General features: G+C 33.7%; 1 protein-coding gene across 1 annotated transcript; it reads left to right on the top strand.

The window, feature by feature from the left end:
* Positions 1–961: 961 nt before the first annotated feature.
* Positions 962–25,415, top strand: LOC124373485 (peptidylglycine alpha-hydroxylating monooxygenase-like; the record flags this gene model as incomplete). The annotated part of the gene is made up of 6 exons (XM_046831852.1): positions 962–1,014; positions 5,077–5,164; positions 7,732–7,807; positions 8,854–8,986; positions 11,102–11,150; positions 25,365–25,415. Coding segments are annotated over exons 2-6 (374 nt in total), but the record flags the coding sequence as incomplete, so codon positions are not given.
* Between the last annotated feature and the right edge of the window lie 4 nt (positions 25,416–25,419).

Genomic DNA, 25,419 nt, shown 5'->3' with positions numbered 1-25,419 from the left:
CATAGATTGTACATTGGATTTCATCTTTAATCCCTCAAAGGACATTCAATGTGAAAAATAAAAAAAAAACAAGAATCCTCTTCTACGACCTGTGTTAAAAATCATTCCCAAATGTTTTTCAGGAAATCGTTTTTATATTTTTAAACAGAAATCTCACAGAATGTATACACAAAAACACTGACTAAAATGTATAAAACAAATTTACAGTTTATGATTTAATTAGCTGCAGAGGTCTATTGGAGAAAAAAATGAATAAGCCTGTTGTACAAATATTTTTGTAATTTAAAAACTTTGAAAACCAACATAATTACTATTCTTGAAGATGGAGCTTATATTGTTTATTGAATTGGTAAACATCACTAAGTGTAAAATCACACAAAAACAAATAATTAAATACTCTTTAATTTTATGAGGTCTTTCGATAGCAAGGCTGTATTCATCAGACATTTCACTAAAGTAAATCAAAATTAAAATTTGTGTACATTTGTTTTTAACAGTCAAAGATATGAGATTTTAGTATTGATGTAATATGTGGATTCCTACTTTGATATGTAGCTATTTACTTTTTTGCATGTTTAGTGATGTTTATAAAGTTAATTAGTATAAATAAATGTTATTCATATTGTATGATTACCTTAAGTAGTATCATTCATTTCCCTCTAATAAGGGAAATATTTGTGTAAACAAATTGAAGTTTACATAAATATGGCCGACAAAACTGAACCACAACTAGTTCATTTTAAATTGACAGATTTAACTTACTAATTCACCAACAGGGCATTTCATCACAACCGTTCCATGAGGGTGATAAAGAAAATATCATATTCTCCTGAATCTTTGATGGTGAAAGAATAATGCTTGGAATATTATGATAAGTAAATAGAATTGCTAGAGATATATAATTAATTTTATAAAATTATTACAATGATGATAAAGTACATGTTTATTTTTTACAGCCGGAGCTATATCTTTGCACTCCAATCAGAATCAACTTCACTACCAACTACTACATTGGTAAGTAGTAATTTGGCAATATGTTCCGTAAATAATCAATTTAACCTAGCAGGGGTCACTTCTGGCTGGTTTATACCTTCCAGTTGAACCCACACTGTGCACAACAAAAACTGATGTGTCACTTAAATCTGGGTAACCTTATGGATGTCCAGGAGTGGCACATCACTAACCACAAATGTTGAGATTCTAGGGCCAAAGGTAATTCGATGGGTCTAGTCTATTGCGGGTGATGGCTGTTGGAGTTGGTGAGGTTTGTTCCGTAGGTGACAAACGTTCTTGCTAGCCTAGACATAAAGATGTGCTAGGAAGCTTTGACTGGAGAGGCTGGTTCAGAGCTGGCCTCCCCTTCTTCCGGAGGGACATGACTTGAGATTAGTGCACTAAATTCTTCCTCATGGATCTCAATAGGAGGCGGTCCCTACCCCCTAACTTTGCCCATCCAGAATATCCTGTCTCTCCAGAAGCAGCGCAGAGGTCGTTATAGGACTAAATGCAATTTTTAAGCTTCTTGTCCTAAGAGAACAAAAAATCGTATCATTTTCCAAGTCCAGTGTTGTATGAACCAACCTTAAATATTATTTTCTTCAAAGGCTATGAAACTTTGGTCAAATAGACTAGGGATTTATAAGACCAGTATTAGACATGATGGAAGGTATATTGCAGTTAGCACCCATTAATACTGTTTTTCAGCTTTTACTTGAGCATAAATGCAGTTAATAATCCTACAAAGTTTTGTTAAATCATTGATTTGTCTATTCTATTTTGTTATCCCTAAATTTTCTTATTCCAGATCCTTTGATTTGATTTTTGTTTTCCCAAATTTGTTTGACTAAATTCATATACTTTTTACTTCTACTTGATTTTGATATTTTTAGTCAATGGATCATTATTTTTATAGATTAAAATAAAAATTTTCATAAAATGTCAGAATAATTTTTTTAAATCTTCTGTTAATAACCTCCACAAACCTTGAGTTCCTTCATATTTGAAATCATCTAGTTATATTATTAATTTCAAAATTCACTGGTAAATCATTTTCAATTCCAATACAAAACAAAATTTGTTATCTTTTGCTCTTGAAAGAAATTATTGTCAGATTTCAATAATTATTATATCGGTTGTTCCAGAACTTGTTCCATTACTGCAGGTTCTTTAACAATTGTAATATATACATAAACAGTGTAAAAGATGGTAATTTTGGTAATTAAAATTCTTTTCTGTTTCTGTTATTGAAATATCTGTAATTTGTCTAGCAATTGCACCCAAATCCTTAATATTTTGATTAAAAATTTCAATTTCGTCTTCAACATTTTTACTAGAAGAAGTTACAGATTGGTTAATTTTAAAAATAAATTCTTGTTCTTTTTCATCAAATTTAATTTGTTCTTTAAATTATTTAATTTCCTTTTTAATTTGATCAAGTATTTATGTTTCTTCAGAAGGTATGTTCGCCATTTAAGAAAAACTTTTGAATTGTGAAAACGTAACGGTGAAAGGTAACCATAAATCGTGAAAATGTAAGTGTGAATTGTAAAAAATAAGTATTAAAACCCAAAACATGAAAGTGAAAAACTAAACACTAATTTACTGTTTTCTGTTACTTTCAAAGACTGTAAAAAATATTTTATCACACGTTTATTGTATTAAAATATTTTATCACATGTTTATTGTATTAGAGAGTTTATTCATATATTTTCCATTTTTATGTTTTGAAATTAGATTGTAGTTAAAAATTCATCATCTTCTTTCCAAATTTTATCACACAATTCATTAAATTTATCAAAACTCATGAGAACCAACATAGTTATTATACATTTTTTCTTGTATAGTGATCATCTTGCTTAACCCCGTAACAGCTACAGACATGTTAACACGTACAGTACCCCGAGCTATTACCACAAAGTGAAAGAGTCGAGGCACCGCCATCGCTGAGCGTTCAATGTTATATCATGGATGTCGGCGTGCTGTTTTAACAACTGCTTATACTTAAATTAACACGGTTTCTTTTCATAAATTTTAATTTAAAACTTGTTAAATACTAATTACAGATTTTCCCTTAACCGTCACTCATGTAAACATCATAGTGCAAGTGTAATCAGTGTGTTTTCGCAGCTATCTTTAAATTTGTTTTAAACCACTCAAAGACTTTTGTTTATGATAAAAAATCAACACCGTAAAATTACAAATGTTTCACTTGCAGATTTTCCAAATTTAGAAAAAAATTTGATGTTCACCCACTGCTTTTTCTGAACACTGAACATTTTTCTGACACAGAGACAATTGTTACCTGCTTATAACTGGCACTACAAGCAGAATGAGTACAGGAGCCAGAAAAAAAATAATTTGGCGAAGGGGTTACATGACTGGCTGTATGATATTTAGCCAATGTATTGCATTTTTTCTGTGGCTATGCTAATTACTACTCCGGTTTTCTTCCCAGCCAAACCTATCAGTATCATAGTCCATGGATCAGACACTTGGTTTTTAAAATGACCTGTCATACCTGTCAGTGTGCAGTAAGGTAAAGCATTTTTTTTGTAACTGCATCTCTGTCTTTACACTCATACAATTGGATCTAGAAAGCCATGTCGGCACTTGTTTTGTCAGCAAAAAAGCTGTGAATTAAAATGTGAATTGTTAGCTATATCAGACCAGCTCTTCTTTTGTTAAACAATATTAAATAGTATGGATAAAATCTAAATTTTTTTATTTTAACTAATTCTGTGTACTATCATGAAATTTGTAGGAATAAGTAAGCTGATATGAATTATCTTATCTGTAATAGAATTTCTGTAAAAGTCGCGGTTGTGTACAAGTGTTTTAAGTGTAAAGTTTGTTTTGCACGCTCAGCTGAGACGACAAGTTGTCAATCAATATGAGTTGTTGGAATGTTGTTCTTCTCTGTTTAAAGTTGGTTTGATGATGGAAGATTTGAAAGGAAAATAGAATTTTAGACATTTGCCATCGTTATATATTACAAAATGTAGAACAATCATTCAGTGTTGTTGTGTTTAAATGTTATCATTCATTAAATGTTGTAATGTATATTTCAAGATCTGCAATCTGATCTCTTCCTCAAGTTACTGTACAGTACTACCTAGCTGTAATACATTTAATTTAACAGTCCAAGTACAGATCCTTGTGGTCATCATCATCATCTGACGTTTCCGTTATCACGGGTCGTCGTACACAGCCTCCTCCACTTTTGTCTGTCATTCCAGGTCTCCTCTTCCTCCACCTGCACTTTCTGTAGTCCCCTTCTCTCTATGTCTTTCCGCACTTGGTCCTCCCATCTTCCTCTTGGTCTTCTTCCTCTTTCCTCCTTCTCCAGTGCTATTCTAGGCATTCTATTATCTCCCATCCTCTTCACATGCCCCATCCACTGTATTCTTCTTCTTTCCATTGTCTCTTGTAGTGAAACTACCTTCAATCTCTCTCTGGTTATTTCGTTCCTTATTCTATCTCTTCTTGTAGTCTTCTCTATCCCTCTTAAAAATCTCATTTCTGCAGCTTGCAATCTGCTTAAATCATTTTTAGTCCACGTCCACGTCTCTGCTCCATATTATAAAATTGGTTGGAAATAAGATTTATACATCAATACTTTTGATTCTTTCCCAATGTTCCAACTCCACACAATCTTCTTCACCATATTGAAAAACTTTCCACTCTTCCCTATTCTGTTTCCTATCTCTTCTCTTATTGTGCCCCTATCTGTTATGATACTTCCTAAATAACAGAAATTCCTTGTGGTACACCACAAAAAACAGTTTTGCAATCAGATATGGCACCCTCAGTACGGTCACACACTGTTGTCTACTAACAAGATAAAATCTCATCCAAGAAGTAACTGTCTCAGAAAACCCCAAATGTTTTAATTTGGTTAATAAGTACAGGGTGTGGTCAAAAATCAAAAGCCTTTGACTAATCAAACAAAATCAGAATAGTGCAGTGTTTTTATCTAAAGACTGTAAGAATTCACTTATTTAAAAAAGTAGGAAGATGTAATTTGTTTATTGCAATGAATATTTTATTACATTGTACGAAGTAATTTTTATGTTTCAGTGGGGTTTGAACCAAATGCTACCATGAATACAGCCCATCACATGCTGCTGTATGGTTGCACAAAGCCTGGGAGTAACAAACCTGTATGGTGAGTTCCTAAGTTACTCTGGATTATATGCATGATTGTTACCAATCTCCAGCATCATCGATTTTCATAATTTTAATGGCTCATTATCGTTAACAAATGTAAATATCACTGTTTTAAAATAAAATTGTTCTGTTAATATTTTTAATTTTAAAAGTTTATTACTATAAACGGATTTTCACAAAAAATTCAACATCATACTGTAAAACATAGTAAAATAACGTGTAATAAACCGTAGCTTTAATTGTTAAGTTAACTTTATTTCTGATGATGAACATTTGAAAGTAACAAAATTTAAAAAATAACAAAATTTCAAACATTTTTCATCATTTAATGTTACTAAAACTTTGTTTAAGAATATATGGGAGTTACATATTTTTATAACATTTAACACTGACAATAACAGTCTGCAATCTTGTTATCCTATTAAATCATCCTTCGTGAATAACAAACTTTAACAAAGAAACAACAATTGAGTTTTTTTATTAGTTTCTCACAATGGTGTTTTCTATTTAATTGTTATCACTTTTTCAGCCATTGTGGGCTGAATTGTTTGAGTGTGACTCAGCGGATACAAATTCTCAGTGTTCTTACTCAAACTTATCTTTAGCCTTGCGTTAAAATTAAATACATTTTGGTTCAAATATATTATAGAACAGTATAAGACTTTTACTGATATTTTTATGTATACCTCTTGAAAATATCAGATGATTACACAACAACACAACACATGATTAGGGCTATTAACACGTTCGCTACCACCATGTTAAGAAAAGTCGTATACCCACAGACCAGCCGGCGCAAATATGAGCCGCACGGTTTCTTCCCGTGCACCGGCGTCCCAAATATGCGCCGCTCGGGGCACCTCAAATAGACTGACGTCCCATATTTGCGCCGCTGTTTGCATGCCACTATTATTGCCATGAAAAATCACTGGTCTATTATAGAGGCTTGATGCTTTTGTATTGGTCTATGGGGATGTCTGGCTCACATGTGGGACGCTTGGTCTCTTGATATCTTAAAAATTACGTCCTATCATCCCAACTTGTTATAACCAGTGGCACAATAATTATACTATGAATGTGTGAGCACTTAAATATAATGTAACGTGGAACATTCTGAATATAAGTGTAAATTTAATAACTTATATAAATGTTCACTTATTTTGTTAAATAGATATGACATATGGGTTAACAGTCGTGTATTATGTCTTGTGGAGTAAAAATAACCCCATTTGTGTTTTTGTACCATGAAATAAAATAAACTTTATTTCTACTTAATTTTCTTATATTCTACTTTTTTAATTTCTAAACTTAAAATTCTTGTAAGCCTAAAGCCTAATAAGATACGGTATGTATAATAAATACAATACATTCAATGAACTTGTATTTATGATTCTGTTGTTTGAGCGTTTGTACCATGAAATAAAATACTATCATAATAAGATATGCATGTTTGATTGAAACTTACCCTAAAACCAACAGTAATTGAGCAAATAAATAATGGCTCATATATGGGACGCTTGGTCTACGTTAAGATTTTGATGCTATAGACCGAGCGTCCCACATATGCGCCGCCGTAAAAATTACGCAAATCAGCAATATATCAAATAAGAACAGTACAGACTTACATTTTAGGTTATTTTGTTGAATTATAGCTCAATTCAGCAATATTTTATCCTTGGTCTATGGTTAGTCTCACACCAATTACTATCGGTCTGTGTAGAACAACCACATTTTGTAACGTTGGTCTGTTACGGTGACCCGAGCGGCGCAAATATGCGCCGCCTGGTAGCGAACGTGTTAAATGGATAATATTATAAGCTTAACTAAATGTGGATTGTTGTTAACACTATCAGGTTCACGCTATGAGTCATAGTCAGGATTGTAGACACTTGCAAAGTAACACAGATGCTGGAAAATGGTATAATTACTAAGTTGCCTTGAAAACACAGTACTATAATCCACCAGCCATTATTATAACTATTAGTAGGCTCTGACGAGCTGAGTTGAGTTTGTCACCGTGCCACTGTGTGACGAAATATCTCGTCAAAAATTCACAAGGGTTAAAACAAGCAAATTTTAAGTGTTTGAAACAGTAATTTTTTGTCTTCATGGCCAAAATGTTTACCCTCAGTCACCACTTTTTCTTAAAACATGTTTTTGAAGTTTCATAAAAAAATTTGGCAGAAAAGGATCATTCAAAATTTTTCTTGAAATGTGCTTGTTATATGCATTTAAATAGATGCTAGTTCATCTTCCTGTAAAAATTCCAAAGATACTCCAAGGTAATAAATTTAAAAAATTAAGGTCACAGAATAGATCCTTGAGGAATTCCATTCATATATTCCTGTAGTGAAAACTGTTTTCTTAGGATAACAGAAAAACTATTAATTTATAAAATAATATAAATGTAGACTGACAATAAGACTAAAAAATAATATATATTTTGATGTATATTTTAATCATGAAAATTTACACAACAATATAGAACATATTTAAACTTTAACCACAGCTGCCATTGATCTGGTTCTCATACAGCTCTTAACGTATAACATCTCATTGTGGCAGGAATTGTGGAGAAATGGCCTCTACTTCAGAGCAAGAATCATATGAGACCGCATCTGTCTGTGAATCTGGATCCACGGTACGTCTATTTTTATTTAAAAGTTCTATTAACTTTGAATACTTTTTTACAAATTTAGTTCAACATTGCAGCTGTCACAGGTTCAGGCTATTATGTTTATTTTTGTTAATGGCTCCAGAACTGAATCAATTAATAAAAGTAGTTTATGTGCATTATATCTGACCAGTTCTAGTTTGTACCTGGTACAACTACCAGTTTCGGAGTTCAAAACCCCATTATCGGGCAAAATATCCTGGTCTTTGTTAGAATACTGAACTGCAATACACAAACCCATAACTTTTCATAAGTTCACAGTTTTATAATAAACAAGCAAGAAACCTTGACAACTTACAAGCTAGATTTGCTACAGAAAGATGGTACTCAATTTACTACAGTACACTCTAGGAACACTTAGCTGTACCACTTGTGATTATAATAAATAAATCATTCAGTTCCCATCTTTTTTTAAACTTTCTAAGATTCATCCAAATACAAGAAAGGCTTTACTACTAAACCAGAAAACTATCTCCCAATCTCACTGATCCCCACCTTTTCATAAGTTGAAGAGAAGATTGTAGTCTCAAAAATGCTAACTCACCTTGAGCACTATGATCTCATAGCAAAAAGTCAATATGGTTTTCTCAAAGAAAAATCTACCATAAGTACAATTACAAGCTTAGTTGTGTATGTAATCGACCACCTTCAAGACAGTCAATATTTATCAGCAGTCCTTTTAGATTACGGTAAGGCCTTCGACTGCTTAGGGCATTTGCTGATTCTAAGGTAACTATAAACACTGGGAGTTTAACAAGATCTTAGTACTCCAAAAAAAAGGTAATAAGAACACTTGCAGGTCTAGGGCCAATAGAGAGTTGTACTTCTGCAGTGACATACTTCTGGATGTCTCAAATTATATGTTTATACATTGCATAAAAAAGATTGTTTTAGAACTTATTATGTTTGTTGTATAAAACATAATTTTCCCTTCAAATATTTTCTATGGATAGATGTAGAAAGTATAAAAGAGATTCAGTATTTTCCATATCTGATGTAGTCTGTATGTACAGATTCTGTATGCCTGGGCCAGAGATGCTCCTAAGCTTGAGTTACCGCAGGATGTGGGCTTCAAGGTCGGAGGGCATTCACCCATTCAATACCTTGTACTACAGGTGCACTATGCTACCATAGATAAGTTTAAAGGTAAGAATCAACGCCTCAGTTTATCAGATTGTTCAATAAATTAAAAGGCAGTTAATAATATTAAACCTGTATTAATTGCTCAGAACCTTTTCAAACTGGGCATACAACTTATTAATAGATTATTATAATTTGTATAAATATTAATATGTTAATTATAGCTTAAATTGTTTTATACACATACATATAATTAATAGGTTACAAATTACTGTATAAAATTAATGCTTTTTACAATAGGAAAAATTATAGAAAAGGAAGAATCCGGAGTCTACCTAAAGTTTTAGAGTTAAGATATGTACAATATATTATACAATAAATTAATGGGAAATATATTGATAATATATTTCCAATATGCCAGAATAGTTAAAAATTAAATGATAATTATAATTTTATGTGCATCTTGTTCCATTCCATGGCTTAGACTGAAAATAAGATTATAAAATTGAAAAATTATAAAAAGAATTTTTTCTTAATATAATAACAATAATTTTTGAATAAGGTATCAAATAAAATTTGGTTTCATGTGTATTTATTAGCTAAAGGTCTGAAGTGATTGTAAGGGCTTTGTTTATTACAAGAGCTATTCCAAAAATAACCACCATTTGCTCACAGCAATGGTAGTAATGAGGGTAGTGCTCTCTCACACATACTGGCATACGTGGCAGTTAGTAGGTCATATGAGCACTTGTTTATTTTCTGTGGCTTTGCAAAATGTGTCCCGCAATCGAGTTTCCTACCAAATGCAAAGTGTGTAGTTTAATTAGGTTTTTTACAGCAAAACAATATTTAATGGCAGGTATTCATAGGGAACTTTGTGCCGTTTATGGGCCAAACTTTATGGAAGAAGGGAGTGAACATGAATGGGTTCATTTGTTTAACAAACAAAAACGCCCACAATAAAGAAAGAAGTGGCAGGCCATCAGTGGTGAGTGATGAACTTGTTGACAGGATCAACGAAACAGAGAAGATGGGCATTTCACAATCTTTGAGTTGATTATCATATCTTTATGGACATAAAAAATGGTCTCTCAGCGTTTCAAGTAACGGCAAAAGCGGCAGAATTTTTTGATGAAGGCATTTCTAAGTTAGTCAAAGAATGTGATAATTCTTATATCTTAATTACATTTATCTAGAAAAATTGAGGAAATTTATAGTTTTTGGATGGATATAATTCAAATTCTTTATTTTCATAGTTTACATAATATACATTCTTTCAATCCAGCACATCTGGAAGAATAGGTGACATTGTCAAAATATAAAATAGAACTTAATATTACTATGAGTTATGAAACATCGTCAAAGTCAAGAGTTTAATTAATTAAGTATAATGTTATACAATTAAATGTGTACAATATTGTTATGATTATAAGACAGTCATAAAAATAAAATGTATTTATATTCATAATATTATTAAATTATTGTAATACATAGATACTCTTTAATAGAGTATTATTTTTTCTTTTAAAATATCTTAAACTTATTTTAAATTCATTGAATTTCTGAATTTATTTAAATCTAGTAAGTAACTTATTGTATAATCTTCCAAAAATACTGTGAATGACTAGGAGAGTTGTTTGAAATCTCTACTGGTTGCACAGTTTTTAACAGCAAGGACTTATTAATGACTAGGAGAGCTGTTTGTTTGTGAAACGTAATTGACGGAATGATCTTTATACTCTCAGTAATATGCCTCAGTAACATCCAGATGGCAAAATAATCAACATACCAAACAATCCTCATAGTTTAAATTCTAAATAAAAATAATTCCAGGCTCAAAAATTTTAGCCAGTAAAACAGTTTTTTGTCTCTATACTTCTTGTAAGAAACCAACGTTTACAAGAAATTGAATCTTCTATTAACATAATCTAATAAAAACTGTTGCCTTCCTCACTTTGTTATGTCATAACCAGTTGTTTAGTTATTTTACCTTGACATAAGAATAAACAATTAGTTAATCCTTTAATTATAGTGTTGTGTGTGTAACAAAAATGTAATCAAAGGTTAAACGTAATTTATTCTCTAAGGTGAAAACAGGCTGGATAAATGTGTTTTATTAAATTTTACATTTTATGTCAGTAAAAATCTGTTACAGAATTCATTGTATTATTATTGTTTCAGATGGCAGTACAGATGATTCTGGGGTATTTCTGTACTACACGGAACGGCCGTAAGTATAGTACAAATATTTTTTAACTGGCTATTATGAATTCAAGGGGTTTCTTTATAAACTTCTGCCAGTTTTACGCATGGTTTATTATTAGCACACTAGTTTTATTATTTCAATAATTATTAAATAATACATGTTGTATGTAACAGATAAGTGTACAAAGTGAGGTTATAACATAACCAAACTGTCATTGCTTTAGCAGTGTAATGAATACAATATGACTGAGAATGAGATAGCGAAATTCCTTTGTTCTCCATATTATTCTATTTAAGGAGGCAACACAAGTTAAGGTAAAAACTGATTACCAAAACATCTATCAGGAACTTAAATAACAAATAGTTTCTGTTACCAAGTCAAGCAATGTGCTGCTGTGTTTGTCTAGCCTAACTTGTACTATTCATTTATAGTCTGTTATTTGTGTATTAAGTCAAAATTAATGTAAACTGTTGTTTAACTGTTTTACGATTAAGAATGCTTACACCAAGCAATAATACTAAAAATGGGTCAGAAAACTAAAAACTCAAAAATAACCTGCATGATGAAATATTCTGACAATTAAATATAGCTTATAACTTAAATATAAGTTATTGATTTATTTTTTATTTTTTGTTTGTACTATCAAACACTCTTTTGGTTGTAAATATTTATTTACTGTTTCATATTATACTGTCATTTGGTAACAGAATAAATAAGCTAAACTACATATAACTAAACCATAATTATTGAACATAACATCAGTATTATTATAAAAACTACTACAAACATTAATGCTCAATATTAAGTAACAATAATAAATCATTAAAGTGAAAATTAACAAACTCTAGCCTAAATGTTTTATAATATTTTTCATTTCTTGAACGCCAGTAGCAGAGTCAATATTTATATTAATCAATTCAATCAAAATCAACCAAGTACAGTAACAGTGGCATAAACAAACAACGTTTAAGTTAACTGTCTACTACTTGGTGTTGTCAGGAACTCTTCCAGAGTGTATACTGGTCTTTTCACTAGAAAATCTTGAAGTTATTTCTTGAGTATATTTCCTAATAGGTTTCTGATGTTGTCTGGTACCATGTCAACTTTTTATCATCAGTTTTGTTAACGATGGTCTCGACTAGGCTGATGATAGCAGTGTTTGTTGATCTCAGTTTCCAAATCCCATGCTGGCAGTCAGAAATCAAGTTATGTTGTTTAAGATATCCATTAGTCTTCATAAAACTACTTTTTCAATAATTATGGAAAATGTTGAGATTAGTGATATTAGTCTGTAATTTTTCATGTTCTGATGGTGGTCCTTTTTGGTGTTTGGGGTATATTCTAGGGATTTTCAGTGCAGAGGGAAAATAACCCCGTGCAAACGATTTAGTTATAATTGTAGTGTGAGATTAATTATAATTCTTCAGCACAATTTTGGTTGAATACTCATCATCACTACTAAATCATTTATATTTTAGGCTGCAGATTACAAATTTGACCTGTTTCTGAGTTGTGGGAGTCATTTATAATGGTTGTGTGGGAAGAATTGTAGTAGGTTCATGCCCTTCCACTAGTCTGTTGTCTCTCTGCTGTTGAGACTTCTGCAGAGTAATTTCAGGTATAAAAAAGAAACACTTCTTTATTGAGGCGAAATTAGGACCACATGGTCCTTTCTTACATTTAACCTCTTAAAAAATGAATCTTAATAATGTAAATTAAGGCTAATTAACTATAGCTTACACTTACAGTATTCCATTCACTCTTCCATTCACACAGTCACGATTCAAAGAGTAGCCCCGCCGCCCGCCACGATCATCCGGTCCAGGTATTTTCGTCTCAGCTCCGCCACAAACCGTTTTCGGCTCTCAATTTGTTTGACAGGATCTGGCAAGGAGTTCCATAATCTACATGCGGTAACGGTGAAGGATCGGTTTATAGGTTTTGGTTCTGTGTATTGGAATTCTGAGACTTAGTGCACCAGACCGAGTTTCTCTTGCGCCACTCCCCGCCAAAAACTGAAAGTTTTCAGATAAATATTTTGGTGAATCCGTATTAATAATAGAGTGCAACAATGACAAAATTCTAATCGATCTTGAATCAGCTAATTTTAGAATTGATGATTGAATAAAATATGGTGTAACATGATCCCTACGACGTAAATCAAACAGAAAGCGAATGCAGTAATTTTGTGCTCTTTGCAGTTTAGTGCTAAGGGCTACAGTCATGTCATTGATTACAGCGTTGCAGTAGTTAAAGTAAGGAAACACAAGTGACTTGATCAACAGAAGTTTAATGTGAAATGGTAGAAGTCCTTGCATTCATTCATTCATTCATTCATTTCTTTATTGCCAAGAAAACAATCATTACATAATTGTACAGGCAGAGTCAAAAAATACAATAAAATAATCATTAACTAATTATAGCATAAAATTCATCAACACTATAAAAAAAACTATTGTCTGTTAACAATCTTTTAATACAGCATTTAAAACTTTTCGATGGTAGATTTTTAAAGTATAATGGCAGATGATTATATAACTTAATGGCAGTATATTTAAAGCTATTTTGTGTTGTACTGTAGGATACTAAATCATTTCTTAGTTCCTGCCTATTTCTAGTTTCATAACTGTGGTAATCACTATTAGATTTGAAAAGATGTATGTTCTGTTTCACATAAATAAGGCACTGATAAATGTAGATACATGGAATTGTCATAATTTGTAACTTAATAAATAAATTCTTACAATGGGATCTAGTTGGAGCTTTACAAATCAATCGAACTGCCTGCTTTTGCAAGACAAACAGACAATGAGAGTAAGAGCAGTTGGCCCAAAAGATGGCACCATACATTAAAAAAGAATGTATATAACTATAATAAATTAGAAGAAGAACATCATTAGAAACTGTGTAATTTAATTTTCTTAACATAAAGATACCTCTAGTGATCCTGGGTAAAATATAATTAATGTGAGAGAACCATTTTAAATCAGATTGCAACAGAACACCAAGAAACTTAACAGACTGAATCTCTTTACATCTATTTAAAGACATTGCTAAATCTTGTGTCTTTTCTAAATTTAGAGACAGACTATTAACATTGCACCAATCCGAGAGTAAACCAATCTTAAAATTAAAAATATCAGTGATTTTGTCTTCACAAGTAACATTTAGGCAAATATCATCAGCATACAAGTGACACTGTGTATTATCATCATCTAAAATAGCTGGCAGATCATTAATATATATGATAAACAAAAGTGGTCCTAAAATAGATCCTTGCGGAACACCATTAACAACATCCCTAAAACTAGATAACGACCCATTAAAAACACACACACTGAGTTCTATTACTAAGATAGGACTCAATGAAAGACAAAGACATCTGATCAAAACCCATATGTTTAAGCTTAACCAACAGTGATTTATGCTGCACTGTGTCAAAGGCCTTTGAGAGGTCAAAGAACCTTGATTCCACACAAAGCCCCTTCTCCATGCCATCCAGACAAGCCTGAAGAAAGGCACAAACCGCATCACAAGTGGTGCGATTCCTTCTAAAACCAAACCTGCTTGGCTGAAAGCAAACAATTTCGCTCCAAGTAATTAATAATTTGTAGGCTTATTAACCTCTCAAAAACCTTCGAAAAAAACACGGTACAAGGGACACAGGTCGAAAACTATGATACTCATCCTTACTGCCCTTCTTATAAACAGGAATCACCTTACTTATCTTCAGTTTATCAGGAAAATAACCTACATCTAAACATGAATTAATAACATTACATAAAACTTCAGAAAATATAATAACTGCTTATCTTTAAGATTTTAGAATTTAGATAAAAGACATCCTGACTATTACTGCTACTTAAAGAATTTATAGCTGAGAAAACATCTTCAACACTTACATGAGTAAACGAAAAAACAGAAGTCACATTATTATAAACATTTGACAGATAAAAACTAACATTAAAAATACTATTTGGTATATTACTGACTAGATCATTAATACTGTTGATAAAATAATTGTTGAAACCTGTAGCAGTTAAATTAATACTATTATTGGTATTGGCTTTAGCCTTACTATTGACAGTGAGGTTATCTTTGACAATGTTCCAAAGTTGTTTAGGTTTGTTGGAAGAGTTAGCCACCAATGAATTATTATAACTGAGTTTAGCTAATCTAATCTCCTTGCGGTAAATGTTTTTCAACCTTTTATATGCATCCAGGAAATATTGAGAATTTGTATCCTTACTTAAATAATAGTAATGTAGACAGGATTCCTTAAGAGCTATTAAATCAGGAGAGTACCATTTATTAATATTAGAATTTACACTAGATCTTTTTTTGACAGTTTTAATTGGAAAAGTTAAGTTAACTACCCACATAAATAAATTAAAAAACAACAAAAAACTTATCACTAGCAGCTGAATAGCTGTAAACAGGTAACCAGTTCATGGTATTCAAATTTCTCAAAAAGGTAAGAGTTTCTTTATCTTGAACCAACCTAGTAAGAGACGTTGTCCTACCCTCCTCCGAAACTGTAGACAGCTCCATGGAAGTTGACAACATTCGCAAAATGATCAGACTCCACTGTAGGAACTACCTTTACCGTCCATCCATCAGGATGAACACTAGTGACAATGTTGTCTATGCAGGTGCCCCTGTTGATGTTCCCAGGACGTGTAATTGAATTATTCAACATGATATTCAACCCGTAACCTCCAACTAAGTTACTAAACGCCACAGTGTTCCTGTCCTTGGTCTCGAGAAAGTTAATGTTAAAATCAGCACAGATGATCACTTCATGATTCACATGGGAAGCAGTTTTGCAATAGATCATCAAATAACAATAAAAACCTGTCAATATCCGTGGTGTTAGGTACTCTGTATAAACAAACAACAAGAGCATTTAAAGTGTCCACATAAACAGCCGATATTTCAAAGAGCAATTCGACAGCTAACTTATTAATCCAAGGTACTTCATGAAAAGTTAGATTATTTTTAATAAATATAGCCGAACCACCATGTGAGTGAATTGTCCTACAGAAAGAGGATGCCAGTACATAGTTAGGCAACTTAAAAAGAGATATCTCGTCCAAAGTGAGCCAATGCTCCGTTATGCAAATTATATCACTATTGTTTGTGTGACCAAGGGCCTCAACTGAGACCGACTTTTCCCTCAGTCCATGACAGTTCCAAACAATTAGGTTTAAACCTTCTTACAGTTGGCCTGGCTATAGTGCAAACTTTGCTATTTACTACAGTTTGGGTTTGCCTAAAAAAACCATACTCCTTACCTTATTATTTTTAGGCTTAGGCTGATTGTATTCACATATTAGTGTTCCACTTGGCCAGATACTCAGAATTTAACACTTTTGAGGCTAACTCCAAAGGCAAACCAATTTTATATGATTTATAAGTATCATACTTTGTTTTCAACTCGACACACTCTGAATTGTTAACACCGGCTCCTTCCAAGTAGCTAACTAAATCTTCTTTTTGAACTTCAGGCGATAGACGAGATATAAATATCCAACTCCGTTTTCCAACAGCTTTTAGCTTGCATACATTTGCCTCTTCACTCTTCTTCGTACCAATAATAGGCTTAACATTGGGCCTGGAGTTTCTCTTTTTCTTGGAAGAGTAAAGTTCCCACTTATTCTCACGTAAGGAAGGGAAAACTTCTTTATTTTTTCTCGTAACCAGATCCCCCATAGATTTCTTCATCTTCAAATCCAAGAAAAACGTCTCCTTCAATTGAAACATTGCCATTTGACTTACTAGGACTAAACGACTTTACACCCTTAGGATTATTATTGGTGTTACTGTCATGATTATTGTCATGATTAGAGTTGTTGGGCCTATTTCCCCCATCAGTTGCTGACTTCATTGACTCTTTAACTCTTGATCTCGTTAAAGGTCGATTAACGTCCTTTGCCGACTGTTTCTTGTGAAGGAACGGTTAGGCCTATTGATGCTGCAACACTCGTTGATTTTTTTGGTGATACCATCCCCACTTTCCAATATAGTGTTTAAACTTTTTATTAATATGTACATTATCATCCATCACCGATTTAACAAGTCCAATAAGTTTTCCTACCATGTCATGAATATTGAAATAATCATCAGCAGAAATCACATGGTTTCTCATCTTTTCTAACCTATCTTTGCAACCGGTACATATCCACTGAACATATTTACTCACTGACTTAATCATTTCAAAATCATTTGCTGAAACATTAACACATGACATATGAAAAAATTTCTTGCATATTCCACCACATAAAAACTTTAAATCAGTCCCTAAAACTGATTTATCACAAGCACCGCAATAGGTAACATCCCTATTATCCGCCATCTTGATCATTGATTAAAGCTAGTGGTATAATAATTAGTTCCCTTCCAAGGAATGTGAGTTGTTTGTAAACAAAGTTGGATGTAGTTGACAGTTGGCAGTGATACCTGTTCAGGCCCAGTCTTAGCCCAGCTCAGTTCACAGTCCAGAGGTGAGCGAGCTCGGTTATCTACAGTCCAGAGGTCAGGATGTCTTATCTCTGATAATTCTTTATCTGTATTCAATTAACATTCTTGTATTTCCATGCAAAGAACTTTGATTAAATTGTCCTTAAATAATTTAATTCACAGATTTTATTAAAACTACTCACATACACTTGAAGCTGGTTGTAAACACTACACTTAGATGTAAAACACTTCCTCTGCAGTTCTAAAAAACCACTAAATTTATACAAATAATTGGAGAGCACACTTGTGCCTGTTTGCTCTGTCTACTGTCTACTCCAGTTAGTGTCTACTCCAGCATTCGTTTCAGTGTGTGCACAGCAGCGAACACCCTGTTACAGGTGTACACCACTGCATCGGTCCATCCAAGTGTCTTGCTTATGATTAGTCCTAAACTTTTTACCCTTTCAACGTATAGTAAAAGTTTTCCGTCTACAGTTATTGTCGGTGTATTTTGTAGGTCAATGGAGTTGGCAAGTCGTTGATGACAGACAATCATGGGTTGGGTTTTATCCGGGTTAAGTTTAAGTCCATTTTTTAAAGACAATTGAACAAGTCGTATGTCTTCATTCATCCACTTCACAGTCTGGTTTATGTCGATAATGTTAAAGTGTGAGTAGATTTGTAAGTCATCAGCATAACAGTGAAATTTGCAATGTCGCAATACAGTGTTAATGTCATTTATGTACAAAATAAAAAGTAGTGGGCCAAGTATTGATCCTTGCGGAACTCCGCAGGTCACAGTTCTGAAATCAGACATTGAGTTGTCATTGCACACACACTGCTTTCTGTCCCTCAGATATGATTTTATCCATGCTAAAGCATTTTCAGAGAAACCTAAATTTTTAAGCTTTTTAAATAGAATATTATGAATGATTGTATTGAAGGCCTTGCTGAAATCGAATAGAACTAGTAAGGTATAAAGACCTCGATCCATGGCTAATCGAATGTCATCAGTTATTTTCAGAAGTGCAGTTTCTGTACTATGGTTTTTTGCGAAAGCCAGACTGAAAAACATTAATAATATTATTTTTAGACAAGAAATCTGATATTTGGGAATGAACTATTCGCTCAAGGCCTTTCGAGAGAGCTGGTAAGATACTAATTGGTCGGTAGTCTTGGGGTTCAGATGGAGATTTAATTTTATTTAGTGGACGAAACTAAGGCGGACTTCCATTGTGTGGGGAAAACACCTGTTGTGAGAGATTTATTATAAATTGCTGTAATGACAGGGAGAATAGCAAAAAGAATTTTCTTAACTAATAAGATTGATATGTTGTCTGAACCCGTAGCATTCGTTTGTATAACGCCCTGGATTGCTTTAAGGACATCTACCTCTAATACTAGATTTAAACGAAACTGGCTGTCTGAGGGAATATTATGGGTTTGTTGACTCAATTCATCTAAATGGGTTTTGAACAACTGCGGTGATAGATTTTTGAGAAAATGATGAAAAATACTCGTTTAGATCATTAAGTGAAATATTAGTAGAGGCAGGAGAGGGTTGCTTACCAAAACCAAGCTTCTTAACATTACTCCTTAACGCAGTTGTCGATTGATTTCTGTCTGAAAACATTCCATTTATGTATCGAAGACGGGAATTTCTAATTTGTTGTTTTGACTTGGTTACGAAGATGGCGGTACCGTATCATTAAGTTGACATCTCTAGAGCGCCGAGACCCTCCAAAACAAGGCGTCTCTTTCGGCCATTAGACCGAGAATATTCTCGGTAATCCAGGGAACGGGTCGTTTCTTATTAATTCGCTTGGTAACAAGAGGGGCATGTTTGTCATACAGCTTTAATATAAGAGAATTTAAAGAGTCAACCATCTCATCAACAGTCTCCTTATTCTGCACGGAATGCCATGGGTATGAATAAACATCCGCAAAAAATGCAATTTCATTCATATTTCTGTATGATCTGTAAGTTATATATTTTTCTTTAGGTTTGGGAAGTTTTAATGAAAGGGCACAGAAAATTAAATCATGATGGGAAATTGCCGGAATTGGAAGCTGCCCATGGTATAATGATTCCTCAGGGTCCGAGACTACCATAAGATATAGCCAGGTGGCGGTTTCGGCAGTGTGGTGCGTGGCGTTCAGTGGTAGTATAGTCAGGTTGCAGGATTGAAACATCCTAGTGAGCTGTATAGTGTTGTGATTGTTAGGTTTCAGAAGATCCGTATTAAAGTCACCCATAATCAAGACACGACCATAGCCCGGGAGAAGGCGCAAGAGATTATCCTCAAAGTCATCCATATGCCCCACCTTAGGTGGACGGTAACATAATCCTAAGAGAAGTACCTCTGAAACAGACACATTAATTTCTAAAAACATAAATTCCGGTTTACCCGAATATTCCTGCGGTGTAGAGTACAAGTGCTTAACCCCAAAATTTTCTTTTATAAATACACACACACCCCCACCAATTTTGGACAATCTATCATTTCTGAAAATTAAATAACCCGGAAGTGCTACCTCACCGTCAGGAATACTCGGCTTTAACCAAGACTCAGATATAGTAATGACATCAAACATCTGATTCATAAAAAATAGTTCTAACTTCATCTATATGACATCTAAGCGATTGAGCGTTCAGATGAGCTGCTTTAAAATTGTTTTCGATAGGGAGACATACTATTGATAAGGAGTTGGGCCGTGGTTGATGGGTGCGTGATAAGGAGGTTAGGAGGGGTGTGGGGGGGAGTAATGGGAGGGGGAGGACAAACCGGTCGCGGAGTGTGAGCGGAGTCGTGCGGGCCTGCTATCCTAGACCCACGGCCGCCCAGACACGGCGTCGGTACGGAGACGCGGATACTCTCATTACCGTGGCTACACACAGACACACATACACACACAACAAGCACATACTATTCATACAATTTACATACATTCTATAATATATGTGACCATATGCAGGGCACAACTTCATTGCCAACCTTGGCCACTAACCCTCCGGCTCCAGAATAAAATAAAAACAAGTAATTTTTTTTTTAACTGGACAAATAATTTAAAATAAAAAATAACAACTTATAGCTTAAAATTAAAATTATCCGCTAAATGATAACGATATAAATATTAAACAAAGCCATTCAATGTTAAATAAGCAAAACCTGATATACTAATATATACATACACATACATACACACATACATACGTACATACATACATACACACATACATACACATATACACATATATACATATACATAAAATATTAACCGCTTATTATAACAGCCTATAATAAAGTATTGAAAATGAAAAATAACAATAACTTAACTAATCTGACTTTCATTATTAAAACATTATCTCAATTAACAATAAATTATTGGAATATGTAGTAATCAACTATGTTATACAAAATCAAGTTTATTTATTGGCTAGCATTATCATAATCTATATTTTTTAAAAAGAAAAAGAAAAAAGTTTACTCTCTTACGTAAAGCTCGGAATAAAAACATAAAGTCAATATAATTATTTAAAAATTTTAAAACAAGCGCAAGGTACTTTACCAATAAAGCATTTTACTGTAAATTAATTAGTTCGTTTTTAAGACGGTGCCACAATGGAAATAAAAATCAACAAACCTTTCTCTTAGTTCAGTGTCATGTGTCTCGCTACTCCAGGTCTGCCATGCGTGTTGCCATACCCTTTCTTCCATCCTCGGTTATCCACAGGATCCTTCCATCAGACGTCCAGGTGCGCTTCTCCCCGTGTCGTTCCACAGCTTGGCGGTACAACTGGTGTCGGCGCCTGGTGAGGTCCTCGCAGATCGTCACCCCCGGTGTTCTTTAACTGTTTTTTGACGTTGAATACCCGCTGCCGGGGTCGGTAACTGGTAAAGCGGACAATTATGGGGCGGGCCCGTTTCTTCCCGTCGACCGCCGTCACCTTCTTCCCGACTCGGTGAGACCTGCTGATGGCTTCCAGCGGCAAGCTGACGCCCAGGTGTTTGCGGCACAGCTTCATCACCTTTTCATCGGTGTTCTCGCCGACAGTTTTTCTTCTACACCGAAGATACGCAGGTTGGTTCTTCTTCCGTACTGCTCGAGCTCGTCCATTCGGTCTTCCATCTCTTTCATATTGTTTGACTTTCTCTCTGAGCGATGCCACCTCCCTTGCGCAGATCCGTGAGCTCGGCATTGACGAGCGCGATCGCTGCCCGGAACGGCCTCTGCAATCATGGGCTTTCATGGCCTCACACAATCTGTCAACTAACGTCTTAATAAACGCTTCTCCTGACAGATAGGCGTCTACACAGGCCTCCACTTCAGTTGGCATCTTAGTTGTTATGACAGGAGCAGACGACTCGGGGCTAGCAGACGACTCCGGTGTAGACAGGGAACGGGCGGTCTTGCGCTTATCTCCAGCTGATAGAGGGACTGGCTGACCTTTACTCCCAGACCTTAGCTTCTGAGGCGATCGAAACATGAACCGTTGAGGTTATTTTTCACGACTGTAGCGATAATTAGGTTAGTTATTTTTACTTTAAAACTTTAAAAAATATGTCATCCAGCGGATCACTATTCACTTATCTACGAAAAATAGTATGCAATTTCGAAAAATACTGGTTTAAAAATTACTAAAATATACGGAGCCGAAATGCAGTGTGACTACACTTTTTGGTTCATTCCACCATCCGCCAGGTATGTGGGTGAAGTATGTGTTGAGAAGCTTACATAATTGAGCTGTGTGGGCTGATGATCCAGATTGTATTTCTAGTTTCAGTAATGCCTGGGTCTGGAATAATAGATACTTTACAAAGATTTGGCAAATTTTAGTCTTTTATAAATATGTAAGATTAGTATTCAAGTTTACCAAAATACAATATTTTTAACTTTAGAGTTATATTATTAAATAGAAAATAAATATTTATTAAGTTTTCAATTAATAACTTGGTAATAATTAAGCTCATGCTTTTTTTGTTTGTTAAGTTTTGTTTAAATATGACTATTGTAAAATGGTGTATAAAAAAATAGTACAGGAATAAAAAAACCCTTAAAAAGTTTGTGAATGCAATAACATTTATTATTTATGTTTTCATTTAGTTATTATGAACCTACATAAAGTGTTTCAGGCCAGTAGCTATATTAACTGTTATTATAATGATGTGTTTACTATGATATAGGTATGATTTTCTAATAGTTAACATTTGACGTTGCTGTTGCTTAATTTGACTACAAGGCCTATTTTCATCTAAAACTGTTATCTTTAAATTTGTTGTTTGTAATGCTAATAGCAGAGTTATCATTGTGCCGGGTGCAATAGCCCATGACCCTATACCCTAGTATCTTATGGGTATTCACACAACGTTCGGCTTTGAACTGATAACATCTATTTAAAAAAAATTATGTCCTCTGTGATTAATTTTTAATCTAATAAATATTTTTAGTTTTCATTTAATATTTCACATGATTTTTTATTTCCTTTAGATTCCCTTTTTATTATTTCATAAAGTAAAATAATGTTATAACATATTTGTATATAACAACATTGCTATGGTGGAAAGGGTGTATTCAATATGAATGTTGAATTTCACCTTCCTCATAGTGCAGCATTTGGAATCTGGAGTCATACCCATCTGAAGAGATCCAAAACATGTCGACGACACAAAAAAGCTCAAAAACGAGCAATTTACATAGTTTTGTAAATCAGAAACACCTAATAGTTCTAAGAGCTAGTGGTCGGCTACCTGTATGTATTTGACGAGACCTGGGTTTTTGTACAGTGAGGCCCCTGTACATGAGATGGGGAGTCACTAAGCTCCAGGTTGGCCGACTTGGCGGGCGCTCAGTAAGACAGGTATCAATTTTTGGGGCAATTTCGTAAGTATTTGATGACGTCTGGCGTTTTGTAATTTGAAAATATATTATTATTATTATCGGAAAATAACAATGGCAGACCATTATCGCGGCGGATTTCATTGCGGCAAACAATTTTGAAAGTGCTCAAAAAAAATAAAATTTTGAAAGTAATTGACGAGATCTGCCATTGATATATTTTATTTATTAGGGTCTTAAAAAACTTATATTGATCATGGCAGACGTCTATATAGCGGACATACTTTAGTAGAAAAGAAAATCTTAACTACTCCCTGATTAAAAATATTGATTAAAAACAAATTGGGTAAAGATCAATTGTTGAAATACCCGTTGGGGCAACAACTTTTTTTGTTGGATGTCAAAATTTGAATTTTATCGCCAAATTTCTTGTGAAGTTTTTCTTTCAAATAAGATGCGTTAAATATTGATGCTGGGTCTGAGCTTTCACTTAATTCTTTAAATATTTCAAGATACTCTTTCTGCAAATAACTCAGAAAATAACAACGTCCTCGTTTTATCACATTATCTTCAACTAAATGACATATTTCTTTATAAACAGTTTCATGTACTTCTCGGGAGATGTGCCATGCAGTACGAACACGACTTTTCACGAGTGATCTTTTTTGATACCTAAAATTTTGCTGACAAATTTCATGTTAATGTACTTCAGATGAGAGAACACTTTCTATTTTTGTTAAAGTTTCTTGGTAAATTGTAGTATCTGGCTTAAAGTTTAATAGGATTACTCTTTTTAAATTGATCCTTCTCTGAAGTCCGTAATGGGTCAATTTTATATCGAAATTGTTTCTTTTTTCGTTACAAAAAAACACAAATTTGAGTTTGCAGAAGCTACAGTATCGGAAGTTACAGTATCGGAAGCTACAGTATTCGAAAATTGAACATTCGATGATTTTACTGAATCTGAAGATGATCCCTCCTCCAACGACAGTTCAGCTTCAGCGTCGATTTCTTTTTCTGCTTCTTTTGTCTCAAGAATGTTTGCATTGTTTTCAAGGGAATCATGTACACGTGTATCCTCCAATTATTGAACTATCAGCTGGTGTAGATGGCTGTTCAATTGCAGACAAAGACTTTTTAGACTGTGATAGAACCTTTTTTTTTCAACATCTGTCGTCAAATTACTGCCTTTTTAATGCTGTAAATGTCTTATAACAACTACTATGATATGCTGAATCATAAGTTTCATCCGGTAAAATAATTTCTTTATATTTTAAATATGTGGAATTTTCTTAACCTCAAAATCCTTTTAACATTTTGATATAGTATCTGATAATGAAATCCGCGCGATAATGGTCTGCCATTGTTATTTTCCAAAAATAATAATAATATATTTTCAAATTACAAAACGGCAGACGTCATCAAATACTTACGAAATTGCCCAAAAATTGATACCTGTCTTACTGAGCGCCCGCCAAGTCGGCCACCTAGAGCTTAGTGACTCCCCATCTCATGTACAGGGGGTACAGGGGCCTCACTGTACAAAAACCCAGGTCTCGTCAAATACATACAGGTAGCCGACCACTAGCTCTTAGACTATAAACTACAAGGTATAAAAATATAGTGTTTATCCAAGTGAATTCACATTCTCATTGTCTCATCTTGTTTATATCTCAATTCTGCACCTGACACTTAGTATATAATTTGATCTTAGTTTACTTGAAGCAACATTTTCAATTTGTGTGAAACAGGTTTTTTTTATTTAATAATTCAAATATACACCTCTTGTTATCCTTTATTAAAATATGATGATCACAAGACCTAGTAACTTTTATGTGTAACATGTACCGCACATACACTGTATACCTGTACAATAACTTGGGTACTCATATCATATATAAGTTACATATGTATCACGTGTTGGTATTATAATGTTAACAGACAGTCTAAACTGGCTGGAGTCTACTTGTTGGGCACAGCAGGCATGATTCCACCT

Source organism: Homalodisca vitripennis, unplaced genomic scaffold, assembly GCF_021130785.1.
Source record: "Homalodisca vitripennis isolate AUS2020 unplaced genomic scaffold, UT_GWSS_2.1 ScUCBcl_5693;HRSCAF=12548, whole genome shotgun sequence".
Lineage (NCBI taxonomy): Eukaryota > Metazoa > Arthropoda > Insecta > Hemiptera > Cicadellidae > Homalodisca > Homalodisca vitripennis.
Note: the sequence above shows the minus strand (reverse complement) of the source record. Positions and strands in the feature narration are given on the sequence as shown.